The 18,124-nt window shown below is 54.7% G+C and overlaps 1 protein-coding gene across 1 annotated transcript in view; it reads right to left on the reverse strand.

Annotated features, from left to right (window-relative positions):
- Positions 1-245: 245 nt before the first annotated feature.
- The window catches only part of CERS2 (ceramide synthase 2), a 42,402-nt gene continuing 24,523 nt past the window's right edge, over positions 246-18,124 (reverse strand). Inside the window, exons 2-11 of the mRNA XM_067569636.1 lie at positions 12,023-12,196; positions 9,685-9,802; positions 8,429-8,547; positions 7,670-7,727; positions 7,506-7,556; positions 6,990-7,082; positions 6,466-6,594; positions 5,635-5,741; positions 3,667-3,820; positions 246-2,616 (exon numbers count right to left, since the gene is read on the reverse strand). Of these exons, the coding sequence (XP_067425737.1) occupies positions 2,488-2,616; positions 3,667-3,820; positions 5,635-5,741; positions 6,466-6,594; positions 6,990-7,082; positions 7,506-7,556; positions 7,670-7,727; positions 8,429-8,547; positions 9,685-9,802; positions 12,023-12,195 (1,131 nt within the window). The 5' untranslated portion in view covers position 12,196 and the 3' untranslated portion in view covers positions 246-2,487. The remainder of the gene's footprint in view (positions 2,617-3,666; positions 3,821-5,634; positions 5,742-6,465; positions 6,595-6,989; positions 7,083-7,505; positions 7,557-7,669; positions 7,728-8,428; positions 8,548-9,684; positions 9,803-12,022; positions 12,197-18,124) is intronic.

Genomic DNA, 18,124 nt, shown 5'->3' on the forward strand with positions numbered 1-18,124 from the left:
GAGTGTTTTACAGTAATGACACCTGACAGCTGCTCTGATCAATGCCTCTGCCATGCAACCCCGCGAATGGACAGCCTTGCACTCATGGATAAGTGCTATTAATAGCCGAGTTAAATCAGCCGTTGGTCCTCCCACAGCTGCCTGTAGGACCATCTGCCACTTCCCCCGTGTCACTCACCTCAGAGGGGCAGGGGCAGGTAGGTGCTTTTCTAGGAAGGTGGAGGCCAGGTGTGTTTAAAAGGGCAATGGAAGCACGTGACGTTATGAACCCCCTTTCCAAGCACACAATACCCCAACACTGGGATAGGTTCCCCCAAGTATTCACACTCTTAAATAAAGGCCAGACTATCAAAAGCTCCCTGCGCCTCCCATCAGGCCCCAGCCAGGTTTCCAGACCTCAAAACCCGGTTCACTGAGCTCCTCTGGAAATCTGGCTTATTTTGATGCCTTAAAAATGGGAGCTGATCCCTGCTGGCCTGGGGCTGCTTGTATTGACCACGCTGCCACTGCTGGAGGCCGCTCCTGTGAAAACTGCATCGGCCCAAGTCCTGCAAGCTGTTACAGGCGATTCATACTGATCCAAACCCTCAGACAGGGGGGAACAGGGTAACCCTCCAACAGAAAACACCATCCCTCTTTTTACAGAAGTTTTAGTTTTATTTAACTCTTAATAAATTTTAACTTTTAAAAAACACAACGTTTTGGTCTGAAGTTAGGTTAATGGTCCTTTTCTCCAACCCCTTTGTCTAGCCTGGAAGTTCTACGGCTTTCAGCATCTCCACCCCCCACTCCGAGTCGGTTTTTACATCAGAGACTCTCTGCGATCCACTTCCTGTTTGTACTGAGCCCTAGCTTTACAAAAATAAATAGAAAAAAAATCAATTGCAAATTCATGTGTCCATTTATAGCCTGGAAGGAGGAAAAAAAGCACACAGAGGGTGAATGCTGTAGGGAAGCGGCTGGATCATTCTGAAAGGTGATCACAACCAATTTGTATAAAGCAAAACGATGGGACATACTAAATCCCCACCGCAATAGTACTAGGTAGTGTGTCAAGTCACACAGCTTCCTTCCAGCAAGTATTCAATAGTGTTGTCTAATAAATCAGCCCTTAACACCCAGACATTCATCTACTTAATTTAGTCTCCCCAAGGGTATAACAAATGTCACCTGATCCGACAGGTCTGCATCAGAGAGCTGTAGAGAGAGCACAGATTCAGTCTGGCTGCTCTTCCTTAAGTCCCCAGCGCAATTCAGTTACTTTGCTCCTGTCATTCCTTTGCTCTTGGCTTTTCTGGGAGCAATGGGCACATCTTGGTCGGGCTGGGGCATCAGCCGCCGAAGCTTTGACCTCCATTCACGAGCTGTGGCAGTAGCAGAGCCAATGGGGAACAGGGCCTTCTTTCAAAACCTGACCTGGTAATAATCGTAGTCCCTAAGCGCCTTCACTTTACAGCTGAGCAAAAGGCCCCTAGAAAGGCCTGCACTGCATGAAGAGGCTTTGAGCAGCTAAGAGACAAACAGCTAAAACTGACAGGATGGTCTCTGGCCTACCTAGGATTTGATTTCATGGCTTTATTATCCAAGAAAGCAAACTCCATGCCCCCTCTGCACAGGAAATCCTTTTTTTCCCTGCAGCTGGAAAAGAATTTGGAGAGAGGGCATGCAGTCATTTAAAAAAACCCTTACAACAAGGGGGAACGAGCGAGTCTTTGCAACTGAATCCAAGCAGTCTGAGGACATTAAGGGACAATAGAGTTCTGCTTTGTGTGCGTTATTTCCACCAGCAATGTATTGAAGGGATTCCCTTCCGGAAACCCAGGAGGAGAGAAAAGCACAACTAGAGAGGCAATGAAACCACACCTCACCAATAAGACAGACTGGGAAGGAGCTGGCGCCAGCTTGTGTGTGTGTGTCTGTGTGAGGGGGGGTGGAGAAAAGCACAAAGAGAACAATTTGCCGTCTCTTCCCCAGGTAGCAATCTGGCTGGGAGCACAAGAGCCTTCCGCTGTGCATCTATGGTTTGGGGATGGGGCCCGATATTCTTGGAGAAGGGAATCCTTGCATCCCGGTTTGGTTTTAAGGCAGATGGGTGAGGATAGAGAGAGAAAGGACACTGCTGTATGGTGGTGGCACAAAAGAGCTACCACCCCTGCCCCCCACAGAGTTGGCACGTTTCCATCGGCAGCGATAGGAAAGAAAATTAGCCTCAAATTCTGTATTCTAAGCACAGGTGCAGGGTTGGTGTTGGCACTCCAGGGTCCATTCCTTTAGCCTCCCCCCTAGGTGGGTCAGCTATTTCCACTAGACCAGGTCGGAGGAGAGAAGAGGCGGGGGAGTAACTATTTATAGGGGACAGGAGGGAGACCCTTGCGCTACAGGTGGCGGCAGGGTGGAAGCTGAAGTTCTCAAAGTTTTGGCCTCCGCTCACGTCTGTGGTGGTGGGGCCGGGCAGCCAGCTGGCAACACATCCACGCGCACCTCCAATCAATCGGTTTTCCGGTGGTTGTTGTTTAGGACGGGGTGCCCGTTGGAAAGGGGCCCGTTCTTCGTCACCTCCTCCTCCTCCTCCGTGTTATCGGTCTCTTCACGATCACTTCTCTCGTCTTCCACCACCTGGAGGGATTGAAGAGAAAGACACTTTACGACTCAAAGCGAAACGAGGCAAGGGGGCGGGACCGGGCGTCAGAACTCCCGGGGTCTGTTCCTAGCACTGCCACCAACTGCTGTGCGCTCTGCTGTGTCTGTGCCTCAGCTGCCCTGTGGAACACCATGAGCGGGGCTCCGTCTGTCCACAGCCTGCCCCTCCTCCACTAGTGCCATCCGCAGTGGCGGCTTCGTGAGCCAGGCACATCCCTGGGGACTGGGCCACGTCCGCTCACACGGGGCCCACCGCGCACACGTCAGATGGTAAGAGCTACTGCGGGACTGGGTCTGCACTCACAACCGCCCCGTGAAAGGCCCCCTTCTCATTAGCCCCCGCATCACCCAGCTCCAACCCCCCCGTCACTGCCCGGCCTTCCCCAGAGATGCTCCAGGGCTTTGCTGCTGAGCTCTGGCTTCTCCTGCCTCTCCCCCCTCAATGCTACTGGCCCTAGCAAACTTCTCCCGTTCCTAGAGCGGATCTCCCTCTGGAGCCACGGCACAGCTCGTGGCCCTACCAGCCCCATATGCCCTGGAATGTGACACTGGATCCTCAAATCATGCTGCTGCTTAAATCACCGAGGCCCAGATCCTCGTAGGTATTTAGGTGCCTACATAACTGAGGATCTGGTCCAAAGCCTTTTCTCTTTCATCAAAAAGGCAAGAGTCCCCAGTGCTCACCAACAACCCCTACCCCTCTCTCTCTCTCTCTCACACACACTCACTCACACACACACACACACACACACACACACGATGGAAATCCCTAGGCACTGTTGCATCAAACAAACCAACCAACCAGCAACCCTACGATAAACTCCCTTGTCTGCATCATGTTATTTGTCCCCGTTAAGCAATACTAGAAAAAACCCCAGATGGATTTTAAAAGCTGCTCATCTCTTTCACTTCCCCACCCTCCCCTGGTGAGGTGGCTTCATATTTTTTTCCCTCCTGGACCCCAGAAGGGTGAAGTGGAAAAAACAAACCATCCCCCCTCTCCCCTCCCAGAGGAAGTGAACCTGCCTTTCCAGTTATGAACTTGTGGGCCATACGGATGATGAGATACGCCCAGAAGATATGCAGCGACTGCAGCACCACCATCATGGAGTTAAAGAAGTAGTAGCCGAAGAAGGGTGGGTACAGGTCCAGGGGATAGACCACGGTGCAGTGCATGATCCTGCAGGGGAAGACAAGAGACCTCAGGCACCGTCACTGTGCTGAAAGAGGGGCACCTACACGACCCTCCTTGCTAACGCGGCTCAGAAGCAAAACTGGCAGCGTGGCCTAGAGGTCCAGACCAGACTCAGGAGCCCCAGCTTCCATTCCTGGCCCTGCCTCTGGCCTGCTGGGTGACACTGGGCGAGTTACCTCCCCTCTGCCTGTGCCTCAGTTTCCAGAAAAGGGAGGCTGTGGTACTGAGCTCCCTTGCGATGGGCAGCTGACAGCGCGCTAGGAGAACTAGGGATGTTGGTGTTGTTATTATTGCTAGCCTGGTTCGTTTACTCTCTTGCCAACTCTCAGTTTTAAATCACAAGTTTTCCATATTTGGCATTCTTTCCTGAAAGCTGCTGGAGTCGTGTGATTCTGGGAGAATCGGGTTTTAAGTGACAAGTCTGTTTTTAGCCCTCAAGTGGGAAGAAAAAGCTTGAAAACGTGACTCTGAAAGACCCCCAAAACCAAAGGAAGAACGTATCCTTGTTAAGCAAAATCTCAGGGTTTTGAACCCGGGGGCTGGCGATGCTGCTGCTGAGCAAAGACGTTAGAATCTTGAGGTTAAAACCCCCCCAGAACGCAACAAATGTATATTAGACGACAAGTTCACCTACACAAGCGAGGACAGGTTCAGAAGCGTCTAAGGGCTTGTCCACAAAGGGCCACAGACTGAGTCGGTCTACAGGGTGTGAACTGCAGAGAGCTCTAGCTGCTCCGTGGAGAGCCTGCTGATGCAAGCTAAAAGGTACCTCCGTGCATGTTAACACAGCCCCGTTTGACACTGGGCACCAGCAGGAGCTGGTTTGCACCAACAGCACCTACACAGGGCAGCTAGAGTTACCCAAAACCATTCCACCCCCCCGTAGGCTGTGCAGACAGGCGACCTAGGCCCAAACCCGCAAAGGTGTTGAGGCACCTAACTTCAATGGGAGTGCGGTGCCGTGAGGATCTACATTTTGAAAAGGAGTCGTAGGCCTGCAAACACGTTAGACACTGTTGGACCTTTTCCCCCCTGTTTATTCCTCATCCCACCCAGCCAGAAGAGCCACAGAGCTGTGCCAATTTAATGGGCGTTTTGGCTGGCCAGCAATCTTGATATTTTTGGTGAATCGAAAAGTTGGAAAAAAAACCCATGTTTCGGGATGAGCAAAACGATTCATTTCAATCTGGAGAGGACAGCAGCCGAGGTAGAACACGTAGCTGCAGGCTTTTCACCCTTTCCTGCTTCATGGCAATCACATACACAGCACTGGGGAAGGGGGCGTGTCTGGACAGTCTCCAGTGGGGCTGAGCAAGCTGAGGACTGGGACTGTAGCACTGGAGGCTAAGAGAACCGTACTGACCTCATGTAACATTTTCAAAAGCAGCTAAGTGAACAGGAGTTTTCAAAAATTTGGGCTCCCAAGTCCCATCGATTTCCAAGACAGGTCCCATCGACTTCCCCAGACAGGCTTCTGAGTGACCTCTGAAAGTGGGACTTAGGTGCTTTTGACAATGTTAACCCCCATGCTTCAGGGCCATAGGGTCAGGAAGGAATTGTTCCTTTGTAGAATTGGCTGCATGCATGGCTCCCCTGCCCGAAGTGGGATGCCCGTCTCAATGGACCAATGGTCTGATCCAACATGGCATCTCCCAGCACCCGTACATGAAACACAACAGTTTGGCTTCCTGGAACATCACACAACAGCCAGCTTTGTTCTCCCCACCCCCCACAATGCAACAGCATAGCCTTGCGGCAGCGGCTGCTGGGCCCTGTCAGAGGCTGGGGCGCATGCTCACCAGAAGGGCAGGATGACGAGGCGCGTGACGATGAAGACGGCAGCGAACACGATGAAGATGTTATTGCAGGTGTTCTTCCAGCCGGCGTAGTTAAACATCTTGGCAGACTGGGGGCAAGAGGCCAAAGTGAGAATAAACTCCAGTGCCGTTGAGGTGTGGGAGAGGTAAGAGATGGGGGGGAGGGGCAGGATGTGGGCCTCGGGAGATCAGGGTTCAATTCCCGGCTTGGACAGGCCCTGGATGAGTCATTGCAACACTCGGGGACTCTCCCACTTATCAAATGGGGTCATAACCCGGCCTTTCTCCCACCCCTTGCCAGCCTAGACTGGGAGCTCTTTGGGGCAGGGACTGTCTCTCTGCCTAGCACAGTGGGGTCCGGCTCGGAGCTGGAGCCTCTAACCACTAGAGCTGAATTCAAAACACTGCTCGCAGTAGCTGCATGGCTTTGTTTTCAGGTAGGGCTGGTGTTTGGAGATGACAACAGGGCTTCTTCAAGTGACCGTCTCTTAATGAAACGCAGTCATGCATTCCGCATTGGGTGCATTGCGGCAGAAACCCCAACGTTCCCGGTGTGCCAGGCGCTGCACAGAGACAGAGCAAGAGACTGTCCTGCCCCAAGGAGCTCAGAGTCCAAACAGACCAGGGACGCGAGTCAGGAGATCTAGGTTCTGAGCCTGGCTTCACAGGGCCCTTGAGGGGAACCCGCCAGGGGTTCTGCTCTCATCGGCGTTGTGGTTGCGTGGTCCGTCAGCCATGGGGAAGAGCCACAGGGATTGGGGGTGGGGTGCTGCTCTGCCCTGCTGGGGTGCAGGGTTGAATCCCCCTCCTCACCTCCAGCAGGTAGTCGGAAGAGTCGTGCAAGGCCATGATCAGCGTCCCCGCCCGGATGTAGTTGGCAAACCAGGAGAAGCTGATCAGGATGATGGTGGCCACATGGTGGATGATCTGCTCTTTGAAGTCCTGCCAGGAAGTGGAGAGGAAGGAAGGGGTAAGCCCTCAACAAACACGGTGACCCACAAAATGTTAATGAAGAGGAGCGGGGAGACCCAGCCCAGCCCCGCTGCAGCCCAGTCCCACCTGCCCCAGATGTGCCAGGCCCTGCCCTGCCCTGCACAAACCTCCAGCCCTCCCCCATCCTCAGCCCTTCCCTGCCCAGCCCCACTCCAGATACACCAGACCCTCCCCAGACAGGTCTTGGACTGATCAGGGCAGAAGGGATTTTCTCCAGATTCCCCCTCCCCAGCAGCCGCAGCTCAGGACCAAGGACGCACGCAGGTCTCCATCCATCCTCACCCTGCCTTCCCAGGGACGCCTGCTGCCTCCACACCTCTCCCTGCAGTGGGGAGACAGCCTACCTTGCGCTTCACGTCGGAGGCGATGCTGAAGAGCAGGGCCCAGTAGAAGGACAGCTCGATCATGTAGTACCAGTACTGGGATGGCAGCGTGGTCTGCAAGGCAAACGGGACCAGACAGCAAATCACAACGATGCTCTCTGCTGAAGCAAGCGCGTGTGCACCCCCGCCCTCTACTGGATGGGATCAGAATGGAATGTCATAAGATCTATACTGCACAGAGCTAATGGGGATTCTCCTTAGCTCAAGCGGCAGAATGAGCGTCCTGGATTTCCTAGGTGGCCACAGGCTGTGCATTGCACTATCCCAGCGATTCCTTTGACCTCCCTCCGAGGAGATGTTGACCACCGAGCGGTTGCCAGGTAACTGTCCCGACTTTGGAGTACATGCCCCCGAGGGACGTGCGCCCCAATGAGGTATTTTGTTGGCTGCTATCCCGGAGGTTGAGCCAAGCCAGGACTCTCTCTGCTCACGGCGCTGAAGGAGAGAATCTCCCAGCTCTGCTCAGGCTGGACTCACCTGGATGGGGTAGCCTTTCCACACCTCCTTCAGGTCGTAGAACCAGGGCTTCTGCAAGGAAAAGCAGGAGGGGGAAGAGAGACGGAGGGCAGGTGTTAGCGGGGCAGCTGGGCCAGGACGGGGCGAGAGGCCGCGAAGGGGTCGCAACGGCAGATCTTACTTACATCCACTATGACGGCCATGCCAGCAATGAAAGCAATAAGGTAAAAGGTGAATCGCCAACTGGAAAAAGGAAGCAGATGTTTCTCACCAGAGGAACACGGGGCGGGGTGAAAGGGAGAACACACACAATGGGACAGGCTGGGGGGAGCCCCGGACGCTGGATGCCTCGGAGGGAAGCGCCCGTCTGAGTAGCCGGTGACTCTTGGGCGACTCTCATGATCTAGCAGGGACAGAACCTTGTCTATGCACTGTGGGGAAGCTGGGGGGCTAGCCCTACTGCAGCACACACTGCTGGGCTCTAGTTCTGGGGGTTGGACAGCCACTGGGCTTTAAGAGTCCCCTCGATCCTGTCACCCTCTTGCCTTTCTCCTTGAAGCCGGAGCCGTCCTCGGAGCCCAGCTGGGCCCACGAGCAGCACTCACAGCGGGCCGGCCTGTGCCGGGGAGGGAAAAGCCTTCCCCACTCCCCTCCTCCCACCTGCTCAGCCGGTTTGGTTCTGATGCAGCCCACGGGGATGACAGAGCACCAATGGAATCCCGGGCCCCCGTGATCTGCCATTCCAGCGCTCCGAGCCCACAGATGCTCCCTTACCACCCACCCGCCGCCCCAGGTCCCATTACAGCGAGAGCCTCGGGCCCGCCCCACACGGCCAGCTCAGCCAGGAGCACAAGGGAGGCTCAGAGTTCGGGATGAGTTGCAGGGGGTGCTGCAGACACGAGGGTTCACCAACGTGGGACTGAGTGAGGGGCACCGGCTCTTACCTGGCCTCCCGGAACTTCTTGAGCAAGCTGGGCCTGTCCTGGTTGCGCCTGCGTCGGAACCAGCGCTCCACCTGCCGGCCCGTGCAGCCGCTCTTCTTGGAGAGCATCTCAACATCGCCCTGGGAGGCAGGGGAGAGACCCGGGAGCGGTTACCAGAAGCCAGGGCAGCCCGAGAGGCGGCTGGATCCTGGGGCCAGACCCCATGGTCGTCAGCCACTCGCGCCAGGGCAGGCAGAGGGTGGGACGGCTGCTACCCGGGCTCACTTTGATCTCCTGAGCTCAGGTACTGACCGTAGTGAAAGCTGGGCGGGGGGCTGTTAGCCCACAAACAGCTCTCCAGACCTAGCTAGACGGGGTCTATCTGCACCCACTGCAGGCACAGCCCACGCTGACAGCGCAGCCAGGCCCAGGGAGCCTTCAGAGCCAGTGGCCACTGGCTGGGGGAGCTGGTGCCTGAGGGAGTGAGAAGCTGAAAGCGCGTGGGCTGAATCAGACAAGGGCAGGGCACCAACTCCTCTGACCCACCCCTCCCTGATCCCGACCCACACAGGCCGCTCTGCCGGTACCTCTCCATTCCAACCGGCGCCCACCCCGGCTAGCCCAGCTGTGGGTTTGCCCCACACACAGCTCTGCCAGTGCCCCTCATTCCCAACCCGCAGCCCCCTGCGATCCCAGCTCCTCACATGCCCAGCTCTGCTGGGACCCCTCAGGCCCACCTGACAACCCCCTGCTATGCCAGCCCTGAGCGCCTCAATCCCAAACCGCATCGCCCATGCTGATCCAGCCCTGGGCTGCCCTCTGCCCCACAGCTGAGCTGATGCCCCTCAATCCTGCCTCCCTGTTATGCCAGCTCTGGGAACCTTCCAGGGCAGAGGCTGCCGCTCTGGCTAGCTACCTACTGGGGATGAGGCCGAGCGCCTGTAACCATCGGGAACGGACCCCTCCCCGCCAGCAGGAAAGACCAGAGCACTGGCCCCTCCGTCAAGAAAGCCTCAAGCACCTCAGAGCCCAAAGTACAGCCACTTCGCTCCTCAACTTGCCTCCTGGTTTTTGCAATACCCAGAGCCAGATTTATTTAACACCGTCGCGTTAACGCGCCAGGTGCCCGGCTAGCCCCACACAGATCAGCTCCCAGAGACTCGGGTGTGAGAGGGCAGCCTGGGACGTCTCGCCCGCAGCCCCTGGGTGCAATCCCAGCGCCAGGCTTGTTGCAGAAGGTAGACAAGACACCTCCCCTGCCAGTTCATGCACCATACCTGCTTGGGGTGTTTCGTGGACAACACGTAGAACTTTTCTAACACGGGATTCGGGGTGGCTTTTAACCGGATCTTCTCCTTGACGTTCAAAAGCCCGGCTAGTGGAGTAGCCACATACCTGGGAATGGGGCAAAGGCGGGAGAGGAACGGGGAGCACAGGCAGAAAACCCGTGGTTAGAATAATGCTTTACAACATGGGGGTCCTTCCCTTTGCAGCTACACGGGATCTAACCCCCCGCTCTGGGAGAGGAGCGGGGCCTCGTCATAACCTGGGGCCACAGTCAGGAAAAGGGAGAGCACCGGTGCTTTAACACAGCTTTGCACTGGGGAGGCAGTGTGACCTAGTGGGTACAGCACTGGGCCAAGACTCAGGAGACCTGGGCTCAGCCACTGGCCTGCTAGGTGATGGTAGGCATGTCACGGCACCTCTGCACCCGAGTTTCCCCATCTGTATAAGGGGGACGATGACACTGATGCCAATGATCTACTGATGGGACATGCCATGGAAGAGCGAGGAGGAGTTATTCGAGTGCGAGCTCTCCAGGGCAGGGGCTGTGTCTGTGCAGCACCTGGCACCATGGGGCCGTTAGCTGCTACCGTAATACACCTAATTATTAGGCCGTAACTCTACATTTGTGCAGCTTCCGGCAAAGACACACCCGTTGCTAGTTGGTCTGTAGGCCCTACCATAACACAAATACATACAGATAATCAAGTCACTCCTGCAACTCAATAGCCCTCAGACCAGAACTCCAACACGGCACAAAGTCACTGACAAGAACTGTGCTGGGCAGTGACCATTAGGTGGCGGTCAAACCCACACGAGCGCGCAAATCTACCTGCGCCAAAGGGGTGCAGCTATTAGCTGCAGATGGCTCAGGAGAGATCTCAACATCCTTCCCATTTTACAGATGGGGAAACAGACTCACAGAGGGGAATGGACTCACTCCCACGTCAGACAGTGTGTGAGAACATCATCCAGGAGTCCTGGCTCCCAGCAGGTGAAGCAAAGGGTTAAAGTCAACAACGTGCATGTTGTTGATCAGAAGACCTGCCAGGACTGAAGTGACTGAGCGGTATAGGGCGAAGTAAAGGATTTAAATTCATTAGAGTGGGGGATCGGAAAAAGAAAGACAGACAAAGAAAGGACAGACCGACAGAAAGACAGAAAGAAAGAAAAGTTAACTGAGGGAAGAGAAGAAAGGCTCAGAGGAAAAGAAGAAAATGAGTGAATGACACAAAAGGAAAGCGTGAGCGTGTCGTTTACTGAGGGGAGAGGAAAAAGAACAGATGAGAGGAAAGAGGAAAAAAAGTCAAGGGCTGGGAAAGTGAATCTTCCCGTTGCTACATAGAAAAGAAACACGCATCTCCAGCCCCCTCCTTCCCAGCCCGAGCCCCCTGCTTTCACCCCACAGGGACAGGGCAGCCAAGGTGTTGTCAGCAAATCACGGAGGGAGACATCCGCCTCCCCTCTGCTTCACACCATCCCTCCCACCCAGCTGCAATCACAGCAACATGCTCCCGTGCACGGAACACCCAGGGTACATGCACAACATGGGCAGGCAGCTCCCGGTGGCGCTCTGCCCTCCCACGGCGCCCGATCCCCCAACAAAGCCAGCTCTGTTCTCCGCTCTCCATTCGTCACCAGGAGGTGGTTTATACAACAAATTGCTCTTTAATGCCTCAGCCCAGCTGTTCCAGCCTCATCCCCCAGCATTGCTGAGATGCTCGGGACGGGAGGCCAGCGTGCACAATGGGCGCATTTGTGCCAGGCTGCCTGCATATAAATATCCTCCACGTGTTCCCTGTTCCTAGAAGCTAGGAGGTTAGAGACCTTCTGCCAAGCTTTAGGCATTCCCGCAGAGGTCAGCGCAGGTTGCAGCCTGCCGTCTACTGCCTGCTGCTTTACGCAGCCGGGGTTTCTGAATGTCTAGTGTGTGTGTGTGTGTGTGTGAGGAAAATAAGGAAATTCTTCCCCTTCATAAGCCCAGCCCCATCCAAGGATACCATCCAACGTCCACAGAGCCCAGGAGGACTCCATGCCCATACACTGCACTGGGGGACTCAGGACTCCTGAGTTCTGTTCCCAGCTCCGGATGGGGAGTGGGATCTGGGAGATTTGAAGGGGGGTTCCTGCTTAGGCAGCTTAACAAGGCCTGGGTCTGCGGCAGCGCCCAGCATGCACCCAGCAATATGAAAATCTGTTCCCAGCTCCCTGGGATTAAGACCAAGCTTCCTAGGAGCTGGGCATTCCCTCACTGTCCACCGGGGGGCTCCCTGCAGCTTCCCCGAAGCAGCTGGCTCCAGCCGCTGACCTGACCTCCCGAAGGGTACTCACATCTCGAAGAGGTGCCTGACAACGAGGAAGAGGAACGCTAAGGGGATGATGATGTAGAGGTCCGAGGCCTTGGCGTAGACCAGCCCATCACGGTCTTCCAGGTCCGCCCAGGTCAGGTTCACTGGCAACCAGAGCCGGTCCCACCAAAAGTAATTGTATAATGTCTGGAACATCCTGCAGGGTGGAGAGAGAAACAGAGTCAGTCGCTCACTCAGGCTCCAAGGGCTGTTCCTGCTTTGCGGTTCCCTGCGTCTCCGACCCACGCCACTGGGCGACACTCCTGCTTCCACCCCGGGCTTCCCAGCACGCGAGCTACAAGGAAGCGGTATGGACATACATGACTTATCACAGCCCCTCCACCCCTCCCAGTGCCGGCCTCCTCCTGCCCCGGAGCAGAAGGAGAATCGCCGTAAGCCCTACGGTGCTAAGGACACACGGGGAAGTGGCGAGAACGTAGCTGGCGGGGGGGCGGGAGGGCGGCGTGGAACTTTGCAGCTGTTTAAACCCTGCGCGGCAGTTTAGCCCAGGAAGAACCTTGTATCCGACTGAAATCGCAGGGGAAGCAGAGGGAAGCAAAACATGGAAGCTCGAGGGTTAAAAAGCACCCTGGGGTCTATAGCAGCTGCAAAGGGCCAGTGTTAGGGCGCTGGGAGGGAGAGGGGGGCGGTTTCCCAAGGACAGACGTACACCAGGTTCAGATGCCACGTTCAAGTCAAGGCGCTCTCTAAATACAGGTGTGAGGCAGGGACTGGCTTTTTGTTGTGTGTCCCGAATGGCGACCCTAGGCTACCGCAGTACAAATAAATAACATCAGTAGGAGGCGCCCCGGCCAGCGGTGCTGGCTTTGTGTTAATGCACCAAGGGCAATAATCTGGCACGGAGAGGGGTTAGTGGCACTGTCCGTTATCTCAGGGCCTCTGCAGCCCCCCCATTTTGCTAGTAGCACAAATGCACCCAGCTCTGCAACTAGTCTTCACTCACCTGCACGCAGAGTTCCAGCTACTATTCCGACCCGGCCCAGCCAGGCCCAACCCAGTGTGGGAGACGCAGTTACATTCAGAACGGGGGCAGGCCGAGCGGGTGATGGTGGTTTCCCTAGACTCCAGCAGCCCGCAGTGACACACAGACTCCTTGGCAAAGAGCCCCTGGCTCTTTGCAAACAACTCTCACCTCAGACCCGACCAACTCACTACACCAACCACATCTTACAGGATGTTTATCCATCAAGAGTAAGATGTAAGGGGCCTAAAGAAAGCTCATAACTTGTCAAGATTCACAGTCAGTCATTGTACGGCTTCTATTAAGGACAACTGTATTTATATTGACAATATGCTTTATGGACCTGGAATAAACAGTCAGTCACTTGGGGAATGGGTCTCGATGATGGCCCAGGCAGGCAGAAGGGAGTTGTCCCCCCTCTATTTAGCTGGTGATGAAATAAAAGGCTCCATTGTTTAGCCTTGCACCATACTAAGACTTTCAATGCAAAGCCATCAGAGGCAACCACAATCAAAACTGCTTGAAGGTGAAAAAGGAGCATTTACACCTGGCTGTGTGAATAGGAACAAAAAACTGTTCCAGTGTAGCAGAGAGAGAGGACGGAAGGATTCTTTGGATCCATTCACTAAGGAAACCCCTTGTGGAGTAGGGGTGTTTTCATGAATGTTTGGATCCTGGTTCTTGTGAAACCAGCCAAGCTCTGCAACAGACTGAACGTCGGGGAACCCAACTTTAGTTAGAAAAGGGAACTACTGACAAATGCAAGCCCAGGTTTGGCTTTTGTTTTGTATCATAACTATTTCTCTCCACCGCACTCTCGTCTCTAGCTGAATCTTTATTCCTTCTTCCATAAACTTGCTTTTGTTTTATTAGACATGCTCACAACAGCTGGGTGGTTTAAGCTGGGTGGTTTAACAGCTGGGTGGTTAAACTAGGGAGCACTGCTGCTTTGGGGGCAGAGGAGCTAGGACTTCTGTGAGCAGCTAGGGGCTGGCCATCACCGGGGAATGATTCAAAGGGCCTCTTAGGTTGGGCACATCCCTTGTTAACCTGCAAGGTGAAGACAGGGCTGGCATATCCCGGAGGAGAGCACTTGGGTGGCAGACAGACTAGTGGCGTTCGGGAGCTGACGCCCAGCCAGTCATGGCCAAGACTCAAGCTGGGGACAGGAGGATGAGTAAGATGGATCTCAGTCCTGACGGTCACACTGGCTCTCTGTCATCCCCACCCCAGCATGTGCAGAGGCAGATGCTCCAGATCAGCTATGGGGCTGGCTCCCAGGGACAGGGTTACTGCCCTGCCACTTGGACAGCCACTCAGTGCAAGCAGACCAGACTGACATTCGCCTCCTCTTCACAGATTCCAATGCAGCCTGCATCCCGGCAATGACGCCAGGGAGATGAGGCTGCCCCAATGCCTCGGTCCAAGCCCATCTCGGTGTGATCACCCAACAGTTTGTACGAAACAAGGCTGAAACCCGCCAAACTCAGCTCCCCACCCTCAGGCAGCTGTGTAACATGCTGTGCAGTCTGGCACCGTGCTCCACCCCAGAGGCGGCTGCCCTTCATCAGTGCTGGAGAAACACAAGATCCACCTTCCCCCTCCTTGCATTTGTTGTATTAGGAGATAGCAGTTCAGTATGGTGGGCAGGGCAGCGGGGCTCTGCTGCCAGCTCCGCCACTGCCCTCGGACAAATCATTGCCCCGTATGCCTCTGCTTCCTCTCCTACCTTTTGCCTTGGCTATTCGGACTGTGACCTTTCCAGGGCAGGGATCATCTCTCACTCTGCGCCGGGGCAGGACTCCACGGCTGTTGTGATCCCAAAATGTTCTATATCTTAACAGGGAGCTGAACGGTGGCCAAATACTCAACGCAATATTAACAAGTGGGAGGGAACGCAAGCCAAAATAGGAAAAGAACAGATTAAAGAATATTTAGATAAATGTATATTCAAGTCATCTGATGAAATTCACCCTAAGGTACTTAAGGAACTAGCTGAAGCAATCTCGGAGCCATTAGCAATTATCTTCCAGAACTCATGGGAGGAGGGGTGAGGTCAGACGGGGTGGAGAAGGTAACAGAGTACCTCTATCTTTAAAGAGGGGAACAAAAAGGATCCAGGGAATTATAGACCAGTCAGCCTAACTTCAATACCTGGAAAGATCCTGGAACAAATGATTAATCAATTTGTAAGCACCTGGAGGGTAACAGGGTGAGATGCAATAGCCAGCATGGGTTTGTCAAGAACAAATCACGCCAAACCAACCCAATTTCCATCTCTGACAGGGTCACTGGCCAAGTGGATGGCGTAAAGCAGCAAGGGGTGATCGATTTTGATTTTAGGAAGGCGTTCGATACACTCCCACATGGCATTCTCAATTGCAAACTAGAGAAATGTGCTCTAGAGGAGGGTGGGTGTTGAAAGTGTTGAAAGACCACACTCAAAGAGTAATTATCAAGGATTCGCTATCAAACTGGAGGGACAGATTTAGTGGGGTTGTGCAAGGGTCATTCCAGGGTCTGGAACAATTTGATATTTTCTTTAATGACTGGGAAAAGGCTGTGGAGAGTAAGCATATTAAAAGCTCAGATGACACCAAGCTGCAAGAGGTTGCAGGTATCTGAGGACAGGATTAGAATTCAAAACCATCCTCACAAGTTGGCCTGAAATCAACAAGATGAAATTCAATAAAAGTTAAGTGCAAAGTACTTCACTTAAGAAGAAAAAACTATCAGTTGCACTCCCACAAAATGGGGATTAACTGGCTGGGTGGCAGTACTGCTGACATTCATAGTGGATCACAAATTGAGCAAGAGCCAATGAAGTGTCCCAGTTGCGAAAAAGGCGAGGGCCCCCTGAAGCAAGGATCTGACATTCCTATGACCCATGCTAATTACTAGCTATTCATTAGCACCGGGAGGGCTGCAGGCATAGGTGGATTGGGCTGACTTGCATTCTGATTATATTGCAGGCCGGGCCCCAGACAGGGGCAGCTGTTCAGTGCGAGACAGGAGCACAGGCATCAGGCGGTGCCTGGCTCTTTTGGGAGGGGGGGGCAGCTAAGCTAATGCTCCAGTAAACCTTGGGCCTCCAGTTACTTCATTTATTCTGGACCTGTACCTGAGGGAAAAGGGAAGCTTTGGGGTCTTATTCCCACTTCCAACATAGACCCTAGGGAGATTGCTCCCTGCCCCTGTGCCTCAGTTTCCCAGCCTGTGGCACAGGACTAACACCTGCCAGGTGGGAAATACAGAGGGGGCTATATTCAAAGCCCATTGAGCCCTTCAAAGGGACAGTACACTGGGAGGTAGCTTAACAGCTGCCTCTCCCCTCTCCAGAGGTGGCTGCATTTTGGTGCTGGATGGCAGCATGTAGGGACAAGCCAAGCACCCACCTCACCCCACCCTCTGCTCCTGGCCTTGGGCAACCTGGTTAGCCCAGGCCCTCTTCCCAGGTCAGCTCTCTTGTCCAGACAGACACTCAGGAGCAAAGGACCTGCCTGGAGCAGAACGTGGGTAACCAAAAAGGCCATTATTCACCTGACTCTGCCTGGAGCTGACTCACCAGAGCCCAGCGTGCACCCAAGACTTCGTCAAGCGGCACCCTGAACGGCCTGGCATGGCCACCTCCCAGCATGCAGTCCCTCCTGCTGGGGGGAGACAAGCCAGGGGGACACTCCCTGCAACAAGCTGCCCCCCCCCCAGAACAAATACACCCCCACCCCACATAAAAGGCTTGGTTCAGGTGTGAGGGAGACAGAACCGATGCAAACGGCCAGGAGCAGGGCTACAGCCGCAGGGCGCCCCTGTTCAATGGGAGCCAGCCATGCTCTGCAGAGTGGCGCAGAGCTCAGCCCGGTGTGAGAGGAAGGGAGCAGAGCGCATGGAGAATCTCAGAACCAGTGGCCCGTTTCCCAAGCACTTACCGCTCCTTGAGGTCCATATGGGGGAAGGAATCCAGCCACGAGTGCACCTCCATGAACCTCGGCACCTACTACAGTGAGTGTGTGCAGCGCTGGCAGAGCACTAAGCCGTACTGCTGTGTCAATGTGGTGGACGGATTAGCTCTTACCCATCAAACAGCTTCTTCGTGCACACAGTGGAGTGGGTTTTATCAGGGCTAAACCCCAGGGTAAATCTGGAGTCACGCCACCAGCCTCCACACGGCCGCTCCCAACGCCACCAAGAACAGGGGCCGGTCCTACCCCTCAATCAAAGCCGGTTTAAAAATATCATCGACCTGGGAGGTGACAGACTGAAACCACAGGGCGCAGGGATATTCACACTCCCTGCACCTCTGGGAGCCCAGACTCCAACAGCTGGGCTGGCCAGTTTCACTTCCTGCTTCTCTCCCTTCCTCTGCCTCCATCCCCGAACCCTGCCCACCACATTCCTCCTCCGCTCTCTTTCCAACCCCTTATCCACCCATTTCCCTCCATCCTCTTATAACCCCCAAACACACACCTGAGCCCCTGTATTCTGCCCTCCCCTGTCATTATCTCCCTTCCCCATACCACCCTCTTACTGCCTGTACACCCAGCCACCTGGATCTCCCATCAGACCCCCAATCCCGTCTCTCCCCACTTCGGCACCCACCCCTCTGAATAATAATACAAAAAAACTAAAGGGAAAACCCCAACCAAATGGCTGATCCAGTTGCTGAATATCCAGCCCCTCTCCGTTGTCCCACTGCTGCGTTCCCTTCTCAGTGCTTAGAGTTGTCGCCCCATCACATGGCGTCTCTTGTCATTAGAGGGAATATAGGAGCACAGCCGCATGAAAGCCTGCCCAATAGCACAACAACTCTGGATCCAACACACAGCCCCCAGCACAAATGCCAGCCCAATGCGCTCAACCAACCGGCAAATGCAGAGTCAGCCAAGCCACCCCAGGGACACCACCCCAGTGTACAACAGCAGCTAACAGCTCAACCAAGAGCATGTGGCAACAGCTTTATTACGTGCAATATGGTAGCACTTTGGGACCCCAACTGAGATCAGGGCCCCTCTGTGCTGCGTGCAGCAGTAGAGAGAGAGAGACCGAGAGATGGTCTCCCCCTCTACCCCCAAGGAGCTTGCAGTCTAAAAACAGGTAAAACCTAAG

The sequence above is a fragment of the Emydura macquarii genome, unplaced genomic scaffold, assembly GCF_026122565.2.
Source record: "Emydura macquarii macquarii isolate MOO-44397 ecotype Brisbane River unplaced genomic scaffold, CSIRO-AGI_Emac_v2 contig_2924, whole genome shotgun sequence".
Taxonomy (NCBI): domain Eukaryota; kingdom Metazoa; phylum Chordata; order Testudines; family Chelidae; genus Emydura; species Emydura macquarii.